General features: G+C 50.3%; 1 protein-coding gene across 2 annotated transcripts; it reads left to right on the top strand.

Annotated features, from left to right (window-relative positions):
- The first annotated feature begins 1,945 nt into the window (after nt 1-1,945).
- Nucleotides 1,946-22,520, top strand: A3GALT2 (alpha 1,3-galactosyltransferase 2). Of its 2 annotated transcripts, XM_059377177.1 has the most exons (5): nt 1,946-2,124; nt 19,710-19,793; nt 19,995-20,084; nt 20,361-20,498; nt 21,208-22,520. In XM_059377177.1, the coding sequence occupies exons 1-5, from the start codon at nt 2,102-2,104 to the stop codon at nt 21,893-21,895; spliced, it is 1,023 nt and encodes a 340-aa protein (XP_059233160.1). In that variant the 5' UTR covers nt 1,946-2,101; the 3' UTR covers nt 21,896-22,520. The 2 variants fall into 2 exon arrangements, with proteins under 2 accessions (XP_059233160.1, XP_059233161.1); XM_059377178.1 differs by lacking the exon at nt 20,361-20,498.
- Nucleotides 22,521-22,733: the final 213 nt, after the last annotated feature.

The following is a 22,733-nucleotide window of genomic DNA, read 5'->3' as shown; positions in this document are numbered from 1 at the left end:
TGAGGTGACGCTAAGCCTTGAATAAAGAAGAAGGGGGCACTGCAGACGTAGGCAGCCACGCCAAGGCAGAGGTGGGCAGGGGGGACGGTTGCAGATGTGGGACGAGAAATTGGGTGGGGTGGCCCAGATGGGTACGGCCAACAGTGGCTTGTGTCACCCTGTGCCACTGTGAACTGGGCCACATGGTGAGCAAAGCAGCCTCTGCCCTGCGTGAAAGCCCCTTACACTCCTGTTCATACCCCTGGGGAGGGGAAGAGGGAGGCAACCTGGCCTCCTGCGCCTTCCCTTCTCTGGGTTTTTCCTTAAGGCTGTGGTTCTGCCAGTTTAAAATGTGGGTTTGAGGCCCCACTGAATCAGTCTCCAAGGGCGGGGCCCAGGAAGATTAGGCACAATCACTTTTAGGATTTGATAATACCTCTGCGGAAAGCCAGTTAAATTGTAACTAGTACCTGGAGGAGGAGTAGGAGAAAAACCTGCAGGTGATTGTGATGACCCAGAGGGCAGAGCCGGGACTGGAGGGGTTTCTGGGCCAGGGCCTGGGGGGGCCAAGCCCCAGGGAAAGTGGGAGGGTGCGGGGTACTGCTGGGCAGGCGCCCCGAGGTCCCCGCGGGTGAGGGCAAGTCTCTGCACCCTGGAACCCCCTTTTCTCTTCTGGGGAAAGTCAAAGCCAGGCCTCTCCTGAGTTTGTTCAAACACCTGTGGTGAGGGACAAGGGCACCAACTCCTCCGAAAAGAAGCTGTGGTGCCTTCGAGGGGACTGACACAGGCAAACACCGGTGCCATTCCTTCTCTGCGTGTGAAGGGCGATGCTTTAAATCCAGGTAGATCTCCCCACTTGCGAAAGCTCATTGTTAGGCCACTTTACTTTTACAAAAGACCTACACGAGTCCCTATTTTCATGGACCAAAACAAATCTTTGCTGTTCTGGGGGGAAAAAAAGGCAAAAAAGTGAAAATAGCTAGTTCAGCGTCTGTTCAGCAGCGAGCCGCAGATGGAAGCCTATGCTCCTTCCCCGGGGCGGTCGGCATCCCAGCCCCCAGGACTCTGCCTCTCCTTGTTCCTGTGTCTGTTAGCAGGGTGTGTCCTAACATAGCAGAAAAGCCCAGGACGGGTTACCTTCTGGGTCTGGGAACCCTGAAAGCACTCTCCGTATAAATTAATGATGAAATTAAACCGTCGTCACTTTACGTCCTTTCTGCTTATGGAAGTTTCCAGAAAGAACACTTCTTTCAGAGGGCAGGAAAACCTGCATTTACTCCTGTTGCTTACACTTTGCATAGAATTGTGCAGACCTTTTTTGGTCACGAGCCACGGTTTAGAAAAACGTTTCCCACTCTCATACGCGCACTTGAGTATAGGTATTCGAAGCAACAACTTCACAAAACAATACCTACCCTTATGTACATTCTGATATTTTCCTTTCAATTCCCTTCCTGTTCATACCTTTTAAATCTTGGTCACGATCCATGATCTGCAAAACTGATTTCTGAAGGGCTCACAATCTGCACTTTTTAAAAAAATCCTGCCCAGTGTAAACCTTACGGAACGGTTTCATATCCTCTATCTTGTGCGGCTCTTATCCTGTCCTGGGCGACTGGCATATGCACCCCATTTTATGGTGAGTTCTCCAAGGTCATACTCAGGCGACCAGTGCCCTTGAGATCTGGCTGAAGCTCCGTGCAGAACAGGATTTTCCCTGGATGGGAAATACCAGAGCCCGACCCACAGACCTTTCCCAGGGCTCCAAGACACTGACCCGCCACAACAGGGACCCTCGGGCAGGTAAGAGAAGTCAATACAAATTAGCTCAGAACCTCGGGCCAACCAGCGCTGGCCTTACTCAGATCCACCTTCTTCCAGGTGATTGGCGCCAAAGGGGCTCCAGGCCCCCACCCCATCCTGGGGCCAGCTTCCTCCAGCAGGCACCGCCCCCCCCAAGGGAGTCCCTCTCCAGGCAGTTCTCTCTGCCCGCTCCTGTGGGTGTGGTTTCTGACAGCTGGCTTGGAGCTGCTTTGTCCCAGTCACCAGGAACTGGTCATTTCTACCCTGGCTCCGAGCTGGAGAGTTCTTCTGGGCCAGCTGTCTTCCCAGCTTCTCGAACATGGCTCTCAGGGAGAGACTCAGGTGAGTTGGAGACACTGCCCGTGTGTGGGGGAAGATGGGGCAGGACAGCAGACCTGAGAGGAGCCCAGCCTGGTGGCCAGAACAGTGAAGGAAGAGGCACAAAGGCCGGCCTGCTGAGTACCAGCTGAGCCATGGTGCTCCTGGGAGAAGGGGACTCTGAAAGAGGAGTTCAAGGGGTCGAGACAGTCAATGAGGCAGGGTGCGGGGTGGGGGACGACACTGCATCATGAGAGATCTCGTGGATCTTGTCAGGAGAGCTGGGTAGCTCCTCTTGCTTTCCCTAACTCCGAGCCCCCTTGGTGAGCGAAAGGAGGAAGACCTAGGGCTGTGGCCCTCACCATAGCCAAGAGCTCTCTCTGGTCCTATTGGGACTGACCGTCCACGATTGAAACTTGTTCCCACTTAAGAACTAATGGTTGATCTTCAGCCCCTTCTTGAAAGCCAGGAGGCTGTAGAGGGCAGAGCACAGGGCAGGCTTGAGGGACCACCTTGTGCAGGTGGGAAAGGTGGGGTGAAGGTGGTGAAGGTGCCTCTGAAAACAGCTGAGCAAGGTGTGTGGGAGTATGGGACAGGCAGAGGCCCCTATGGACTAAGGGCTGCTGAGCCGGGGCCTGGGAGGGGGCAGTGGGAGCTGGCAGGTGCCTACCACAGGCCTAGATCCGGGCACCCTCTGAGCCCTCACCCGCGCCAGTTGGGGCCCGCTCCACCTGGCTGCCCTGGCCGAGGCCCAGCGCCCAAGATAAGCATCAGCTTTCCCCACCCAGGTTGGGAATGGGCTGGCTAAAAGTTCAAGACACCTGGGGGCCGAGAGAGGTTGATTCCAGTCTTTTCCTGTCCCAGTAGCTGACTTTGCCCTCTGGGGGTCTGTTCTGGGGGTAGTACTGCCACCCTCCCTCCAGCAGCCCGGTGAGGTGTGAGCACGGGAGGGGAGAGAAAGTTTTCTGCAGGGGACACCAGCGGGAAGGTGAGGTGCCTTGGGGGGATAACAACACAGCCAGAGACCCCTGGGAGATAAGCCTCAGGGCTGAGCGGGGCCTGGTCTTAAGGAGCCCCAGATGCTATGTTCTGGCTTTGGAATCAGACCTCGGTTCAAACCTCAGCTCTGCGGCTTAACCAGCTGGGTAAGCCTGAGCAAGTACTTGAACGCTTCTGAGCCTCAGTTTCCTCATAAGGTGGAGACAGTCAACAGCATCTCCTTCAAGGGCCTGGGAGAAGACCCCCATGAGATAGGGACAGAAAACACTCAGCAGACAGAAGGTCTGCCTCCTAAACAATGTCCGGGATTATTTGTAAAGAGTGTAGACTTAACACAGAAGCACACAGTCTTAAGAAAGACTGGGAATCTTAAGAAAGCTGGGAAAGAGAATGAGAAAACCATTCGTTGCTTTATTCCTTTGCTAAACAGTCATCACTACCACCAGCCACCAGGCAGGCTCTCAGGTCTGGCACCGAGAATATGAAGTCCAAGAAAAGAGGCGCGCACAGGCTGGTGGGGCAGAGGTACAGAGTCTGGCTGGGCATGTGCTGGAGGAGAGGTCTGCCTGGGTCTGAGAGGCACCTGGTGGCAGGTGTTGGTGGGGGCATTGAGGAAGGCGTCACAAGGAAGGTGGGTGTTGGGAAGTATCCTCTGGAACTTTGTGGTGATTGGTAGGAAAATAAGAGCAAACACCACAGAGGTGGGGAAGACACAAAGGCAAGTCAGACACAGGAATCCCAATGAGAAGCAGTGAGGCGGGAATGGCTCTGTGGGGTGGGGACAAGAGAGCTTGTGGCTCTGGCAAGGAGGCAGAAGCCGGAGGACTCGGTAACTGACAGCTGTGAGGGGAGGGGAAGGGGCCCTGACACTCAGGTAACTGGGACCAGTCACAGAGAACACAGGACGTCATGATGTCATTGACCAAGATGGAGGAGATGTGAATGGAGAGCAGGGTTCTGAGGAAAATCGAGAGTTCCCTTTTGGCCATTAAATCTGAGGCGCCCTGGGAGACACCCAGGTGGAAAGAGCATGTGGTACGAGTCCCCCCAAGTGTCCTCTGTCACTGGACCCATGATGCCCAGAACAGTCCCAACAGTGATCCGGCCCCTCGCCAGGTCCGGGAGGGAACTCTGATCAAGGGTGTGGTTTAAGACGACTTTCGGTCTTTTCCCTGTGCTCCCAGCCCAGAAGGGAGTCTTTCAACCCTGGCATTTCCTGAGTGACTGGAACGTGTTTTGCTCTTCCTAATAAGCCATGTCACCACGTCACAGCTGAGTTTATGCTAATAAGGTGACTTAAGGTAGGCCCCTCCATAGCCTCAGGATGGGCCCAGTCGCCAGAGAGACCCAGGCATTAGAGGCTTGGAACTTTCGGCCTCACCCTAACCTTGAAGGGAGGGAAGGTGGGGCTGAACACTGGGTCATAAAAAGCCCTGAACAGCAGTGTTTAGAAAGTTTCCGGGTTCATGAAGGGGTCCAAATGCTCCAAGGGTGGCGTCTTCCAGCTGTGAGGGGACAGACGCTCCCAAGCTCTAGACCATTCTGGACGTCCTTCTATGTAGCCCTTCATCAGGTTATTCATAAATAAACCAGGAAATGCGAGTAAAGTGCCCCCCTGAGACATGTGACCTGTTCTTTGAGCAAATTATGGAACATGAGGAGGGGGTTGTAGGAACGCCGGAGGTGAAGTGAGCCAGAGAAGGAGAGGCAGCCCTCAGGGTGACTAGAACACGAGGTGGTGAAGCCGGACAAGAGATGAGTGTGAAGAAACAGACATTCATTTCTTCCGTTAGACAACATTAAAAAAAAAAAATTCCACTGAGGAAATTTGAAGATCCAATTGGCTTTCTTTAATGATTCATGAACTGGGCAGCATCTCATCTCAGCAGACAGAAAGGAGCTCTGAGGAGCCTTACAAAATGGAAGGCTTTTATAGGCAGGAGGGGATGGGGGGGGGAGCTTCTAGCAAAGAATGGACTATTTCCAGCAGGGTCACTTTCCTCTGGGGGAAGGCTCGGGGTCTGTCAGGCAGATGACCTCGCTAGGGCTGACCAGGTAATTCCAGACTGACTGGTTAAAAGATAGATTCCTGTGAGAAATTGGAACTGAAGTTACGTTAGATCCTGAATGTTGGTTGGCTGACGGGGGCTGAGTGTCTGTGGCTCCATTTGGGGCCCGCTGTTTCTTTTACAACAGTTCCCTCCTTTTGATCGGATTCTTGGTTTAATGGAGATGAAACCGTAAGGCGTGGGTGCCCTTCCCAACCGTCCCTGCGAAGCTCTCCCGCCGCTTGCTGTTGCTCTGTGTGAACTCGCAGGTCATGACGTCAGGCTCACACTGTTTAAGTTAGACGTTCACAACATTCTTAATGCCCCGGTCTCAGGGAGATCATTTGCTTGGGGGTCAGGCCTTCGAACGTGCCTGTAAAGCTTCTGAGAGAGGACAGTGCCCCAGGATTACTACTGTGATTATCATCTGCGGGACACTTCTCTCGTCTAGAGAACGCGCAGGAGGCATAGGCCCCAAGACCCAAATCCATCAAAATCAAGTAAGGTAAAGTAAGACCCCAAGGAAGGGTTTACCTTTTTTTTTTTTTTTTTTTAAGATTTTATTAATTTATTTGACAGAGAGAGACCACAAGTAGGCAGAGAAGCAGGCTGAGAGGGGGGTGGGAAGCAGGCTCCCTGCTGAACAGAGAGCCCGATGTGGGGCCCTGTGATCATGACCCGAGCAAAGGCAGAGGCTTAACCATCTGAGCCACAAGGGGTTACCTTTGTAAGCCAAATGGCTCGCTTGGCGCCCTTCCAGAAGTCAGTTTTGGCTTCCCCAGAAGTGTTCATCCCAGGGCAGCGGGAGGTGCTGGGCACAGCCCTGACTCTGTGTTCAGCTCAAAGTTCATCAAAGGCTGCCCTATTATCAGAAACAGCTCCCAAGGGGCGCCTGGGTGGCTCAGTTGATAGAGCATCTCTGCCTTGGGCTCAGGTCATGATCCCAGGGTCCTGGGGTGGAGCCCCACATCGGGTTCCTTGCTCAGCGGAGAATCTGCTTCTGCCTCTGTCTCTGCCCCCGCCACCCCCCATGCTTCCTCTCTTGCTCTATTCTTTCTCACTCTCTGGCAAATAAATGAATAAAAACTTAGAAACGAAAACAACTCTGGCCAGAGAGTCTAAGGATTTTCACTGTGCAGCTAGTGCTCCAGCCCTGGATTTTTGCCACACTTTCAAGAGTTAAGGAGAATGACCTGATCACAGCCTCATTTGTATTCACTCCTAAACCAGGGAGTTAGGGACCTGCCAAAGGAAGGAAATCCTGAATCACAAAAGCCGCCCGGTAGGTCCTTTCTAACTTAATGATGTAAATGTAGGGGAGCTGACCAATGGGGTGTCTGGGTTTGCTTGTGACAGTTAGGGGCACAGTTAGCTAACTGTGAAGGGCCTTAGAGAGGGTGCTTGCCCCTGTAGGCATTCAAAGGCCCAAAGGGGATGAAAGCTGCCACAAAGACAGACCCTGTGGGAGCACAGTCCACTTCCATGAAGGTGGCATTGTGAATGGATTCTGCCTTCATGGCCAGACCAGGGTTTTTAAAGACAAATCCAGAAGTCTGAAAGGTTACCTCCCTTTCGCAATGGCCCAGGAGATACAGATGAAAGTGTTATCTTTCCAGACCAATGCTAGAATAAAGGAGGGAAAGAAAAGAAGTAAGGGTTTTGTCCTGAAAGTAGGGAGTCTTGATCTGGTGCCTCGGGTGGGAGCAGTCTGCCTGGATGTAGGCTACTTTTCCTTGTCCATGTGATTTGGAGGGTCCCCAGCATCTGTGCAGACCCAGCGGCCAGGTGGAGCCTTCTTTAGCTGTGAGCTGTGTACCCAAGATTCAAGTCCCTGAAGTTTGGCTGCCATCGGGGTAGTGAGGAGGACCTGGTATAATCCCTTCCAAGGAGATTCAGGGCCATCTCTGGGCGCGGTAACTCCCAAGTCAGAAGGGCAGGAGAAACTTGGAAACATTCATTTGGAAAGTCATAGTCATATATTTGAAGAAAGTAGAAGAACTGAGGACCTAATTCTGTTTACAGGCATTTAACAAGATGTCAAAGACAATAAACAGGTTCAGAATCCAAGATCTACAAAGAGCAAACACAATTTTTCCCTCTACCATTACCCCTATTTGCCAAATATAATCACAGTTAAACTAATCTGTTTGCATTAAGTTGACCTGATTGTAGGTGCAGTAAGAATAGTGGTTGACCATTCAAGCCCGTCTTAAGACTGCTTTGCCGAAATTTTTCTTTCTTTTTTTTTTTAAAGATTTTACTTATTTATTTGACAGAGAGACAGACACTGAGAGAGGGAACTCAAGCAAGGGGGAGTGGGAGAGAGAGAAGCAGGCTTCCTGCTGAGCAGGGAGCCCCACGGGGGCCTCCATCCCAGGACCCTGCGATCATGACTTGAGCTGAAGGCAGATGCCCAACAACTGCTGAAATTTTTCATAAGGGATCTCAGATTGAACTTTTTAAAGTCTCTCAGGCAGGAAGCCAAGCCAAAGACTCACCATTAAATTCTACCTGATATGCCTATAGTTCAGGTGAATTCCTATCAGTCAAAACCTTGGTAATATAACTAGTGCTTCCAATTGTGTCTTATTACGAGAACAGATTCTCATAGAATTTAGGCAAATAACTAACTATAGAGCCATGAAAAGAACACTCAAGAGTTTCTGAATTCGGGAGGGGATCAGGTAGGAGAAAAAAGTACATGTTTCATCTTTGTCTACAAAAGTATACTTTACTGAATTGCTGCAAATCATACAGTTGAAGAGAAAAGGTTTCCTTAAATATGGAAAAACAAAATATTAAGGAACCAGCAATGTTTCAGATAAAAAGTCATAAAAAATAATCATACTCCTTGGTTATTCTGTCCCATGTCATTAATACATATTCTGTTTGAATCCAGTTTTCCTATTAGTTCTGAAATTTTTTTACCCATTTCAGTTTTATGGTCTTAAAGTTATTAGAAATCTATACTGAATCTCCTCAAAGCTGAAACATGTTTGCAAAAGCATCACAGTAAAACTGAACCATCTGTAAATGACAAAAGACTTAAAAATGGCTGTGGACAGGGCCGCCAGGGTGGCTCAGTGGGTTAAGCCTCTGCCTTCGGTTCAGGATGATCCCAAGGTCCTGGGATTAAGCCCCACATCGGGCTCTCTGCTCAACTGGAAGCCTGCTTCCCTTTCTCTCTCTCTGCCTGCCTCTCTGCCTACTTGTGATCTCTGTCTGTCAAATAAATAAATAAAATCTTTTAAAAAAAGACTTCTTTTAGAATTATATTAAGGGGGAAGGGGGACCCAGAATTTGTAGAAGATATCAAAGGGTTTGGGGGGCTTTTTGGTGGTTTTTTTTTAGAGGGGGAGAAGCAGGGGGAGAGAGGTTTGTAAGCAGACTCCACGCTGAGCGCAGAGCCTGATGTGGGGCTCAGTCTCCGGGACCCTGAGGTCATGACCTGAGCCGAAACAATCAGACATTTAACCAACCGAGCCACCCAGGCACCCCCGAAGATATAAAGAAGTTTTTAAAAACTTGATCAAATAAGATCATAGGTCGTTGTGAAGCATAATTTGGTTATCTGCTTACCCATAATGACGATTACAGGGTCTGCAGAGATTTACTGAGAGTTAAGGAGTCCTAAAACAAAAACAAGCCCCAAGCTTTCCTAACAGAGAAGTCTGGGTTTTCTTAAGTAACCAGAGATCTGATATGAGACACGGGAAATTATTTTGAGAGGACAAAATCTTTCATTTCCAGGCAGATCACTTGAAGGTAAAGGAAACCCTGTACAATCTCTTATCAGCGGCAGACCTATAGGCTTAGAAAACTCCATCCTTTTAACAGAGAGGAAACCAATTTTCATTTTGTACCTGTGCACTTTGGGGATTAACATTCATTAATTCATTTTTTAAAATGCATATCCATTCCAATCTTAGCTATCTTGACCACACATAAAATCCTTTTCCCAAGATTCCTTTTGTACACACCATCTGCCACCTTGTTTTTTACAGTCAGATCTCGTCCTGTTTTTCCCATTCCAAATAACCAGCCTTACTTGTAGGACAAAATTACTTTCTTTTCCCTCAACAAAAATGCATTTCCACTCCTTATACCTTTTCTTCCCGAAAATGCACATGCTGCTTTCGTTTCGTACAGAGAACTGTATTATTTCTTGTAGCTTTAAACAATTGTGAATGGGCTGTTACTGGCAATCTTATGAATATGTTTCATATTCCTAAAAGTATTATGTTCTTCATAGTAAATTTTCCAATGTAGCACATGTTATTTTGTTTTGAGATGGTCTAGATATTCAGTGAGTTTGATTGAACTCATCACGTACCTTAGCAAAACTTTAAAATGTTGAGGAGTCAAAAGATTGTGGAGACTGGGAAGCCTGGGTGACTCAGTCAGTTAAGTATCTACCTTTGGCTCAGGTCATGATCCCAGAGACCTGGGATCAAGCCCTGCATCAGGGTCCTTGCTGTGCAGGAAGCCCGCTTCTTCCTCTGCTGTTCCCCCTGCTTGTGCACGCTCTCTCTCTCTGACAAATAAATAATAAAATCTAAAAAAAAAAAAAAAAAATTGGGGGGGAAACTATTTGCTGAAAAGTTCACCTAGAAATTCTTGTCCCATTTATATCTGTTTAAATAATTGAGTCTAACAGATTACCCACAAAAACATCATTACAGACATCAAAGTTGGTTATCATCCTAAGTTTTTTTTCAGTCTGACAAATTTTTGTAACCGAGATATAAGCTTATTAGTGAAACCCAAGCAGAATAAAAGTTGTGTGTCTGTTTGGTATTTAATGCTGATAACTCTAAAGACGTACTTAATTAAACCAAACTTAAACTAGCTTTAATACTGAATATGTTCCCAGATCACATGAAGCTGAAAAGTATTTGGGTTATTTTCTATTATATTTTTGAGAATTTCAGGAATACTTACTTCATGTAAGTGCTTACTTTTTTTTAAAGCCAGTTAAGTCGAGCTCTTGTACAAATCAATGTGGTCGGTATGGTTTGTAATAGAAAATACACCTATCTAAACACTTTGATCATATAGACGGATGCAGAGACCTTATAGCTTTTTCTTTTTTTTTTTTTTTAATTTTAGCCACAAGGGGCACCTGGGTGGCTCAGTCGGCTAGGTGCCCAACCCTTGATTTCAGCTCAGGTCACAATCTCAGGGTCATGAGATAGAGCCCTGGGTTGGGCTCCATGCTGGGCATGGAGTCACTCAAGATTCTCTCTCCCTTGCTCAAAAAAATAAAAAATTTTAAAAAAATAAAATTTTAGCCAAGAAACCAGTATGGTAATGTAAAACTCACTAGGTTATAAGGGAAGAGTTGGAACAAGTTAAGCTTACCTGCTCAGATGGCTGCAGCTTTTTATTCGTCTTCATGGAGAAGACACTTAAGATTAGGATTTGTCCTTGACAAGTAATCTAATAGAAGCTGTGGACTAGATTTGGGGCAAGGGAATGTCCATAGCAGTTTCTATGTTTTACAGACCTCTTTCCTCCTTTTCTCCCCACTTCTGTTAAGAATTACAGTTGGGGGCGCCTGGGTGGCTCAGTGGGTTAAAGCCTCTGCCTTCAGCTCAGGTCATGATCCCAGGGTCCTGGGATGGAGCCCCGCATCGAGCCCCGCATCGAGCCCCGCATCGGGCTCTCTGCTCAGCAGGGAGCCTGCTTCCTCCTCTCTCTCTGCCTGCTTCTCTGCCTACTTGTGATCTCTGTCTGTCAAATAAATAAATAAAATCTTAAAAAAAAAAAAAAAAAGAATTACAGTTGATCCTTGAACAACATGGCTTTGAACCATAAGGGTCCACTTACAATGGATGGATTTTTTTTTCAGTAAGCACGGTACAATACTGTAAATATATCCTCTTACGATTTTTTAAATAACATTTTCTTTTCTCTAATACTTACTTTATTGTAAGAATACAATATATAATACATACAACATATAAAATATGTGTTAACTGTTTATATTATCTATTAGTAAGGCTTCTGGTCACTAGTAGGCTATTAGTAGTTAAGTTTGGGGAGAGTCAAAAATTATATGTAGATTTTTACAGCCAGGCCAGTCAGGGCCCCTAACTCCCTGTTCAGGGTCAAGGGTACTTCCTGCGGTTTGCATTTCAAGGAGATGGCCTAAACCGGAAGACAGTCCCAGGTGAGGATCAGGTAGAGCATTTACATCTCAAAGGCACAGGGAGAGAAAGCAAACTGCTCCTGGAAGGACACGAGTTCTCTAAAGCCAGAATTTTTACAGCACTCATAGGCCTTCTGAGACAAATAGGAGCGAGATTAATTGTTAAAAGGTGCGTTTTGATTTGATTTGATTTTTTTAAATAATTGCTGCACCCAATGTGGGGCTCACTCCCCAGAGATCAAGAGTCACGTGCTCTCCCAACTGAGCCAGCCAGGTGCCCGTTTTATTTTGCCCAGTTTGGGACTTGAACTTGGGACCTGGAGATCAAGTCCCATGCTCTACCAACTAAGCAAGTCAGGCCCCTCCCTAGAATGGGTAGACTTTGACTTGTTTCTGGAGCTGCAATTTCTGGTCTTGGAAAGATTTGTGGGCTAAGGATAGCTACTTGATTTTTGTTTTTTGTTTTTAAGATTTTATTTATTTATTTGACAGACAGAGATCACAAGTAGGCAGAGGGGCAGGCAGAGAGAGAGAGAGGGAAGAAGGCTCCCTGCTGAGCAGAGAGCCCGATGCGATGCGGGGCTTCATCCCAGGACCCTGGGATCATGACCTGAGCGGAAGGCAGCAGCTTTAACCTACTGAGCCACCCAGGCGCCCCAGGGCCGCTACTTCTAACTCCTCAGAGAATTGAGTTGTAGCCTGGAAGACATCCAAGGACTGACATGACCATCCACCTATGCTGGAAAGATTTTCTTTCCCCCCCAGTACATTAGCTTAAGGAAGGAGATCTTTAAAAAAAAAAGTCATCTGGCTCTGAATATCAGCTTCCAATTTGGCCAAATTTATGACCACAGACTACTAAATCCTTTCAAATATTGGGGCACCTGGGTGGCTCAGTCAGTTAAGCATTTGCCAGTGGCTCAGGTCATGATCCCAGGGTCCTGGGATCAAGCCCCACACACAACAACCGCAGGAACCCAAGAAGTATCCTCAACAAGGGTACAAAAGTTATTATCTTCACAAGATCTAGAGCCATTCCCAGAGATAAATAACCAGTGGCCTGGATTTAGAAAGGAAGGAACAATGTGAAAACTTACTTTTTTCTTTCTACCAGGTACTAAGAGATCCAGGAGAGCTGGCTCTAGTAAGAATATTCTCATCTTGGTGGCGCCTGGGTGGCTCAGTGGGTTAAGCCGCTGCCTTTTGGCTCAGGTCATGATCTCAGAGTCCTGGGATCGAGCCCCGCATCGGACTCTGCTCAGCAGGGAGCCTGCTTCCTCCTCTCTCTCTGCCTGCTTGTGATGTCTCTCTGACAAATAAATAAATAAAATCTTTAAAAAAAAAAAAAAAAAAGAAGAAGAATATTCTCATCTTTAGCTGCCTTCTTCCAGTCTTTCCCAGGGTCCCACTTGCAGGCCCCTCGAGTGAGGTTTGTTTTTTGAAGTAGGCTTCATGCTCAGTGTGGAGCCCAACACGGGGCTTGAACTCAACAACCCTGAGGTCAAGACCTGAGCTGAGATCAAGAGTTGCATGCTTAACCAACTGAGCCACCCCTGTACCCCGCAAGTGAGGTTTAAAGTAGAGGGTGTCGTTCCAGCATCGACCAGAATTTGGCCAGTTGTTAAAATTAGTTTTAACTTTAGTTGCCCCTTTCCTGTTTAAAGGAATTGCTGGTAGAAGTATGGGAGAATCCCTTGGAGACCTGTGAAGTCCGGGAGGGGCCAGTAAGGGGGCCCACCTTTGGGGGTAGATAAAGGACATTCAGGTTGATGTTGGAAATTTTGCACAGGGCCTTTGAGGACAATGTCTCTTCCAGCTCCTCCACTGATGACAACGGCGACATCAGTCCCTGAGCCAGTGTTTTAATGATGGGCCCCTGGAAGGTACAGTGTGGGAGACCCAGGTGCCCTTTTAAGTCTCTGGCCTTGCAGCCCTTACAGCTAGAAGACAAATGGCTTAGTAGACTTTTATGATCTTGTATCTAAATTTTCATTGGCCTTTTGCAATGAAAAAAAATTTTTTTTAATGAAGCTATCCTGGGATCTTGAAGCCTTCGAGAAGCTTCTGTATACCAGTTAAAATAGGTATCCCAGTCATCCCTGTATGACTCAGTGGGTTAAAGCCTCTGCCTTTGGCTCAGGTCATGATCTCAGGGTCCTGGGATGAAGCCCCACATCGGGCTCTCTGCTCATCGGGGAGCCTGCTTCCCTATCTTTGCCTGCCTCACTGCCTACTTGTGATCTCTGTCAAAAAAATAAACAAAATCTTTTTTTTTTTAAGATTTTATTTATTTATTTGACAGAGATCACAAGTACGCAGAGAGGCAGGCAGAGAGAGAGAGAGGAGGAAGCAGGCTCCCTGCTGAGCAGAGAGCCCGATGTGGGACTCGATCCCAGGACCCTGAGATCATGACCTGAGCCGAAGGCAGAGGCTTAACCCACTGAGCCACTCAGGCGCCCTAAACAAAATCTTTTAAAAAAATAAAATAAAATAGGTATCTATCTCATTCAGTTGGTTTGATTTGGGAAACCTCCCCCCACCCCACTTTTTTTTTCAGATTTATTTGAGAAAGAGCAAGAGTGGGTAGTGGGGAGGAGAGAGAGAATGAACCTTAAGCAGACAAGCTGAGCATGTTGCCCAACATGGGGCTTAATCCCGCAACCCCGAGATCATGAACTGAGTAGCAATCAAGAGTGGGCCGCTTAACCAACTGACCCTCACAGGTGCCCTTGGGAGCCATGGGAACCCTTGCCTTTAAGTGCACTTCTTACATGAGTGATCTTGTCTACATGGAATGTTCTCCATAATGGCAACTGTAGTTCTAGGCTGCTTCAGTAAAATTGTGCCACTTCATAGATATCAATCTTTTAGTATTGTAGTTCTTAGACATGAAATGAGTCAGTGTGCTGGAAGATGGCACACTTGACTCTAGAATTTAAGGATCCCATTATCATTATTCTTGTCTCATAATAACAAAGCCTTGGAGTCTCTCAGAACCAAACTAATACTTGAAAGGGACGTGCTGCTGGACTGGGTATTTCGAGATGTTTTACACTGTTCCTCATTGCACAGAAATTTTCTTAAGGCTGGCAGGAGACCTAGTAACTCAACCTAACCTCACACATGAGTTTTGAGGTTAGGTGGCAAGTGCTGTAACAGTTTTTAAATGCTCGACCCATGCCCACCAATTTTTGGAGCTTTCTGGCTTCTGCGACTCCCACTAGCGACAGCCTCTATCTTACATAAGTGTTAACAGAAACCAAGTGACCACAGAAGTGGGACTGTGGACGCCAGCAGTCATCCGCAGTGGTGGACAGAAGGCCTCGTGTGCGCCACCAGCGATTCCCGGCATGAAAGTGGGCACTGGGGGAAGGCCTGAATCACAAGCCCAAAAGATCGGGGACCAGCAGCTACCACCAGCGGGCCCCAGTGCGGAATCTGGGGACAGAACCAAAGTGCTGGGAGTTCCAATCAAGTTGGGGGCGGGGGGGACTGCAGACTAAACCGAGGACGTGGGGCTTGGGTTCTGGGTGGAACCCTGTGCTCGCTCAAAGCTGACCAGCCCCAGACCAGAAAGCCAATGAGATCAGGAGTTTGATGTTAGGAAAGATGGTGGAGCTCAGAACCAAGGGGAATTTACCTGAGGCCCTCCCTCAGAAACACGGAGAAAGAGAATTCAAAAGGCTCACGGGTACCATGTCTGTGTTTCTCATTGTCCCCAAAGCCACCAGAAGTCTCCTTTGATCCTGTCGGTGCCACCCAATCTGTTAAAAAAAAAAAAAAAAAGATTCAGCTGAGTACATTTGAAGATCAAATTGGCTTTCTTTTTTTTTTTTTTTAAGATTTTATTTATTTATTTGACAGAGAGAGATCACAAGTAGGCAGAGAGGCAGGCAAAGAGAGAGAGAGGGAAGCAGGCTCCCCACTGAGCAGAGAGCCCGATATGGGACTCGATCCCAGGACCCTGAGATCATGACCTGAGCGGAAGGCAGCGACTTAACCCACTGAGCCACCCAGGCGCCCTCAAATTGGCTTTCTTTAATGATTCATAAATCAGGCAGCATCTCATCTGGACAGACAGAACAGAACTCTGAGGAGCTATACAAAATGGAAATCTTTTATAGCAGGAGGGGATGGGGAAAAGGAAGCTTCTAGCCAAGAGTGGACTATCCAAGCAGGGTCACTTTTCTCTGGGGGAAGGCGGAGAATCTCACTAGGGCTGACCAGGGAATTCCAGATGACTGGTTAAAGGTATATTTCTGGGACAAGTTGAAACTGCAGTTAGGTGCTAATTGGTTTGTTTTGCTGGTGGGGGGCTCAGCAGGAGTGACTCCATTTGGGCCCCATTGCTCCTTTAGCAACAACAAAAGGAACACCAGCTCATTGTACGGTAGAACGTGGCAGACGTTCTACGTGGTAGACGTATATTAAGTAGAAATTCCCTCCTCCCTTCACTCTCAGCCCCCCACTAACTGGTCCGTCTTCTGGAATCATGCCATCCTGCACGGCAGCCACCAGCGCTGTGTGGCTCCCAAGCACCGGAAATGTGGCTGATTCCAACTGAAATGTGCTACAAATCTAAAAAACACACTGAATTTGGTATTTAGACTTAGAGCAACACAAGAATATAAAACATCTTCACAATTTTGTATCGATTATACATTCAAATGATATTTTGGATATATTGGGTTAAATTAAAATTTATTGGGTTATTAAAATTCATGTCAGCTGTTTCACATTTTTTTATGCGACTACTAGAAAATTTCAATTCATACATGTGGCTCACATTCTCCTTTTTTTCTTTTAAGATTTTATTTATTCATTTGAGAGAAAGAGAGCACACAGAGGGGGAGAGGGAGAAGCAGACCCCCTGCCAAGCAGCGAGCCCAATGTAGGGCTTGATCCTAGGACCTGGGATCAGATCATGACCTGAGTCAAAGGCAGATGCCCAACTGACTGAGCCACCCAGGCACCTTGACATTGTTCTACTGGACAGTGCTGATCTCGATCTTTCCCTACATGTTTATAAAAGACTACCGATCTGCACGTCTGTAAGTGCCTGGGTACTCAGGTGTGGAACTTTCCCCTCCCAGAAGTGGGATCAGCCTCTGTATATACTGTTGTTCCCTTTTCCATTTACTATATCAGGACCTCTTTTCCAGAGAGTACACATACCTCCACCTCATCCTTTTAGGGCTTGCGTGTCTTTCCGTGGTATAGATGTGCCTAACTCAACATCCAGTTCCCTGCTGCTCAGCACTGGGGTTGCCGACATCCATTTGCTTTGAGCTACAAGACTGTCCTTGGTCTGCCCGCTGTGAGTCTCCATTTCTAGAGGTGGGAAAGCCAAGTCAGGTGAGAGCACTTCACGTCGGGTAGCGAGGGAGCTGGGCTCTGAAGGCTTCCCTGGACAGGGCTAAGAGGGCAGAGACGGTCTTGCACACAGCAGGAAGCCTTAACACAGCTTTGTTGTGGTGGTTGTTTTTCTAAATTGCTAACTCTGTATTTTTCCTTCATTAAAAAAGCAATATAAGCACATTACAAACAACTGGAAGGGAAAAATAAAAGAAAACAAAACCCTACTGTAACTTACTGCCTCGACACTTTTAAGTTTTCCTTTTTTTAAGCCTTATTTTCTGGTGCATATTTTAATTCCTGCTAAATTATAATCATGCTGCCCATTAATTTTAGAACCTGCTTCCCCCCTCCCCCCCGGCCTCGAAGCTTCCTGGGTAAGCATTTTTCCATGTGACCACAGAGTTGCCAGTAAAGGGTGATTTAGTCAGTCCGTGGGCTGACTGCTGGGGCCTGTGCAGCAGCCCATGCAAGGCCTTCTCCGTGGGGCCTCCGTGGGGATCCAGCCAAGTCCAAGTGCCTCTCCTAAAAGAAACACACAGTCCTCCATGGATCCCTGCCCCTGAGCCCCTTTGGTTCCTGTCCTCCTCCCTCTTTCCAGTTGCATTTCTGGGAGCTGCCCAGGCCCCAGGCCCCCTGCCTCCACCACTGCACCGCGGCTCACTCCTCTCCCCACCCCACGGGACACTCAGGCCCTGGAACCATGACCAAGTCCTGCCCAGCCCACTACTTTGACAGCCCTTCATCACTGACTCCTCCACCCACCCCCACAACCAACACCCTGGCTCACATGGCCATTAGCCCCGAGGGCTGACAATGGCTTGGAGCCGACCCTCTGGCCTCCAGCCCTGCTCCCGCATCCCCAGCGTCCAGGCTTAAGAGCTCAGCTGCAGATAAAAATCTGACTGCACCACTCCCTGGGGAAAGTATTTTCAGGGCTCCCAGTGGTTCTCAAGATGATACCCCTTTGCGTGGAATGCAAGTTGGGGTGTGATCTGGCCTTGGCTTACCTCCCGCCTCCACTCTCCCCACTCCCCCCTGCACTGCACCCTGCAGAATGGCCCGCAGCGTGGTGCATACCCCAAGCTTCCTCTCATCTCTCACTTTTGTACATTGCTCGTTTTCTTCTCATAGGCCTCCCTCCCCGCTCTGCTGCCTTCTTGAGAGAGGCCACCTCCTCTTCCAGGAAGCCTCCCTGACTTCCTCCCCATTTTTCAAGGCTCAGTTGCCACCCTCCAATTTGCCCTCAGAGCATCTTGTATTTATACTAATTGCAGCCTTTACTGTGCTGTGTTCATCTCTTTGCCATCTGTCATCTGACCCCTTCCCTCTCTTCCTGACCACCCACATCCTCCTGACTCCATTCCCTGAAGATGAGATCTGTGCCTCGCTCACCTCAGAAGCTTTGACCTAGCAAGTGCTTGATTCTGAGCTTGTGCCTAGTAAATATAGAGTGAATGCCGGAATAAGCAGAAACTCATGAACATCTTCATGCACCAACTTTTTCCCTACTGAACAGGTTCCCAGAAGTTGGGGAGATTGGATAAAAGGGGATTCAATTCCCAGAGCTAAGGAGCTCCCCACAAAAGACCTAGCAGCCTTCACCCCCACGGGCAGCGTGAAAGTGTCTACCTCACTGTATCCCTGCAGTGCTGCTCTTTTTCTTTCTTTCGAAAAAGCTCATTTTAGGGATGCCTGGCTGGCTCAGTTGGCTAAGCGACTGCCTTCGGCTCGGGTCATGATCCTGGAGTCCTGGGATGGAGTCCCATATCGCGGGCTCCCCACTTGGCAGGGAGTCTGCTTCTCTCTCTGACCCTCCCACTTCTTATGCTTATTCTCTCTCATACACACTCTCTCTCAAATAAATAAATAAAATCTTAAAAAAAAAAAAAAGCTCATTTTACAGGTAAAACATGCCAACCTGTTCTAACTTGTACGTCTTTGGTTACTGGTGAGGGTGAGCATTTCTGCACTTATTTGCCTCCCGGATGCATTTCTTCTTGGAGGATTGGTCGTGTGATGGGGACACTGTTAAGGCAGGCGGGCATTTTCCAGAATGGCTTTGGGGGCCGTGTGGGGAGCTGCTGGGAGCAGAGAAACTGGTGTCCCAATAATCCCGGGGACAGGCGTGCAGGCAGAGTCGCTGGAGGGGCTGGGGGCACAGCAGGAGCTGAGCGCAGGTTTGGGGAGGGCATCGAGGAGGCCCGGTCAACCCAAGCTGGGGACTGACAGCAGACGAGGGTGAGGGAGAGGGAGGGGTGGGGAGCAGCCAGGTTTCTGGCTTGGCCAATCGAGCAAAAGGAGGGGCCATGTGCTGAGATGGTGGGCAGGTGGATGCAGGCACGCACACACCACCGCCACCGCGAGGTGCCTCTCCGAGCTACCTACTAGAGACACCTGCTGATGAAAAGCAAAGAGGGGTAGCAGAGGCGGCCAGGAGGCAGGAGCGTCTGACCAGGCAGGCTTCTTGAAAGAGACTGGGAGAGCCAGACTCCAGAAGGATTTGTAGGGCAGTGAGTGGAGTTGGGAGGATGTCCAGGGCATCGTGCGGGTCCACTGCGGAAGAAGAAGAGTAAGAACACAGTCAGAGTGTACCAAGCTGGCACTATGTGAGAGGCCTTGCTCAGACTGCTTGGCTTCATGCAATCAACGGCATATCGGGAAGCTGGGGAAAAAAGAGTCAGGAAGCCCTTCGGATACTGAGAGGGAAAAGCCTCAAAGACAATGGTCGGTGGAGGTAGTGGAAAGTGCGAGAAGCAGAACAGCCTATCTGCTGTGCTACCACGTTTATATTTGCCCGTACATGCACAGACCACTTCTGGAAGGAGGCCCAAGAGAAGAGTGGTACTGGCTTGCCTCCACGCAGAGCGGCTGAGAGGCTGGGACCAGGAAAGACTGCACTGTGTATACTCTTTTGTACCTCTGAATGTCTGTGCCATGCGAATAGGGTAGATCTGTATTCAAAACTAAACATGGAACATTAAAATTACATAAACAATTTCTCATGTGTATGCGTGTATATAAATGAGTTGCTAATGCCCTTCCCCACCACCCAGGACCTGGAAGAGAATCTTCTGTTGGCTGATCCTCCTTGCGCTGGGCCTCCTAGGGCTGCTCCAGTATGGGCTCCCCATAGTCAGGTACAATCCCCCTCCCCCAGTGCTCAATGTGGGAACCTGCAGGGTCAGGGTTAAAGCGGCTCCTTCCAGGTGTGGGTGGGGGTGGTGCCTGTCTTGGCTGCACATTTGGCCTTGTGGGCTCTCCCTCCTTGCAAAGAGCAAAGTGGAGGGACCCTGAGCTGGCTGTCATGCCCCTCCCTCACTGCCGCCCCCACCCCACAGGCATCTGGAAGCCCTCATCCCCATGGGTGTCTGCCCTTCTGCCAGAATGGCCCTGCTGAGAGACAACTTCACGGGTCTCCTGAATCCCTGGTAAGGAGCCAACGCCCACACATCCTCCAGAGCTCTGGCCCAGTGGCCCTGCCCTCACATCCCTCACCCCAGCGGGACCGGGTACTCCTTCCGGTGGCCCCATCAGGTCACACATCTCCCGATCCTCCTTATCGAATCTAGGCTAGGGATCTCTAGGGACAGGGGCTGGGACACAACCATTTGTGGGTCCCCAGGGCTGGGGTCACTTGCGCACAAGTGAACGTGCACCCAATGGGTGGGTTAATGGACCTATCTCTCAATCACTGCCCTGGCCAGGGCCCGGCCTGATGTTCTGACCTGTACCTCCTGGGGGGCCCCCATTATTTGGGATGGCACCTTCGACCCAGCTGCAGCCCAGCAAAAGGCTCTACAGCAGAACCTCACCATTGGTCTGACTGTCTTTGCTGTAGGCAGGTAAGGTCTGGGGAGGGGTGCCATGCTGTCCAGGCAGGAAGTAGAACAGGTGTGCATGTGAGGTAGGGGTGGGGAATCCCGTGGGCCACAAGATCCTCAAGTGAAGGAGTCAAAGACAGCACCTCTTGTCCCAGACTCCCAGGAAGAGGGCAGGACCGTTCGTTCTTTTCCCACCCAGGGACGATCCTGGTTATCTATGTAAGGGACTGAAAACAGCTGTTCTTATAGCTCCTGATTCTGTGGGCAGGAATTCCCACAGGGCTCCGTAGGAAGGGCTCTTTGCTGCTCCCCAGGGTCTGAGCCTCCCCTGGGATGGCCAACCGCTGAACACCGGTGGGGCACCTGTCTCCACGCAGGCTTCTGTGCAGCTAGCTGGGCTCCCTCAGGTCCCTGCGGCATCAAGGCTCTGACTTGGTAAGCGAAGGCTCGGAGCCCTAACGAGGCAAGGGCTAACGCCCCCAGTCGACCAAAGGGCCAGCACAGCCTCTGTGCTGCGACACCCTGTTGATCCAGGCAGGTAGTGGGAGCCCACGTTCAAGGGAAGGAACCCAGGGCCTCTCTGGGCAGCAGAGGCGAGCAGTCTGCACTCATCTGTGCCCGCCGGGAAAGCTGCGGTTGGAGAACTGCGGAGTGGAGCGGGGGCCGGCGCCGGGAGCCGGATCCTGGGTGGGCGCCGCGCTCAGCCTGACCCGCCCCGCCCGTCCGGCAGGTACCTGGAGAAGTACCTGGCCCGCTTCCTGGAGACAGCTGAGCGGCACTTCATGCTGGGCCAGCGCGTGGTGTACTACGTGTTCACCGAGCGCCCGGCCGCCGTGCCCCGCGTGGCTCTGGCGCCTGGCCGCCGGCTGCGCGTGGAGCGCGTGGCCCGCGAGCGGCGCTGGCAGGACGTGTCCATGCAGCGTATGCACACGCTGCACGAAGCGCTGGGCGGGCGGCTGGGCCGCGAGGCGCACTTCGTGCTCTGCATGGACGTGGACCAGCACTTCCGCGGCGCCTTCGGGCCCGAAGTGCTGGCCGAGTCGGTGGCGCAGCTGCACGCCTGGCACTACCACTGGCCGCGGCGGCTGCTGCCCTACGAGCGCGACGCGCGCTCCGCCGCCGCGCTGGCGCCAGGCGACGGCGACTTCTACTACCACGCGGCGGTGTTCGGGGGCAGCGTGGCGGCGCTGCGCGGCCTGACGGCGCACTGCGCGCGGGGCCTGCAGCGGGACCGCGAGCGCGGCCTGGAGGCGCGCTGGCACGACGAGAGCCACCTCAACAAGTTCTTCTGGCTGCACAAGCCCGCCAAGGTGCTGTCGCCCGAGTTCTGCTGGAGCCCCGAGATCGGCCGCCGGGCCGAGATCCGCCGGCCGCGCCTACTCTGGGCGCCCAAGGAGTACGCCGCGCTGCGCGACTAGGCCCCGGCCCCACCGGGCCAGGATGGGGGCCCTGGAAGCCGTGCGGGCGCCCCGCAGGGTGGCGAGAGCTTGGACGCAAACAGCCCTGACCGCTTCGGCCAGGGGCCCGGCCTTGGGATCGTGGCGGTGGGAGGAGGGCCGTGGCCTTTGGGGAGTTTCTCGCTGGGAGGGAAAGATCCCCTTTCCCCCACTTTCTACAGGGACCGACGACGACGCCAGCAGCAGCGAAGCACACGACGATGGGGCAGCAGCGCCTTGGCCAGGCTGCCTCTACACCTTTCCCCTCTGAGCTTACTGGATTCGGCTGATGCCTCCAGGAGAGCCCGTCACCCACCGCCATCCCCAACCCCCTTTTTGATAAGGAGACTGAGACTGAGACACGAAAAGGGAACATAGCTGCCTGAGGACACAGAGAATCTGTGAATCAGTCTGGGCAGCAGCTGCACAGCCAGCCTTGGCTCTCGCTCTGAAAAGACAATAGCTTCTGGGCCAAAAGGAGAAAGCTTCCGCTGCAGGAGAAACGTGGTGGCATCTGAGTTCTTGGCTTTGCCCTTCCACCTCCCCTGCCCTCAAACACAGTTTGTACATATTTAAGTAATATTGTAATAAAATTATTCCAAGTGTCTTTATGGCCCTCTCTCCTGGGCACTGTCCACAAATAGGGCATTTCCTTGATGCAGGGCCAATAGGGCTGTCTGATGGATAAGTTTCCTTACCCAGGACCGCTATCCAGAATCTTCATCCTCAGTGGGGGAGAAACACAGGCTCTGAACTGGAGGTGAAATCATTAGGCCCTCCAGAAACGGTGGTCACAGTGCCAAGGAGACAGGGAAGGCAG

This window comes from Mustela nigripes, chromosome 14 (assembly GCF_022355385.1).
Source record: "Mustela nigripes isolate SB6536 chromosome 14, MUSNIG.SB6536, whole genome shotgun sequence".
Lineage (NCBI taxonomy): Eukaryota > Metazoa > Chordata > Mammalia > Carnivora > Mustelidae > Mustela > Mustela nigripes.
Note: the sequence above shows the minus strand (reverse complement) of the source record. Positions and strands in the feature narration are given on the sequence as shown.

Bases quoted from the DNA above. Each gene is read 5' to 3' on its own strand.
- A3GALT2 (XM_059377177.1), top strand. From the start codon at position 2,102: ATGGCTCTCAGGGAGAGACTCAG. The intron at 2,125-19,709 runs GTGAGTTGGAGA...CCCACCACCCAG, and splicing joins GCTCTCAGGGAGAGACTCAG to GACCTGGAAGAGAATCTTCT. The intron at 20,499-21,207 runs GTAAGGTCTGGG...CCCGTCCGGCAG, and splicing joins ACTGTCTTTGCTGTAGGCAG to GTACCTGGAGAAGTACCTGG.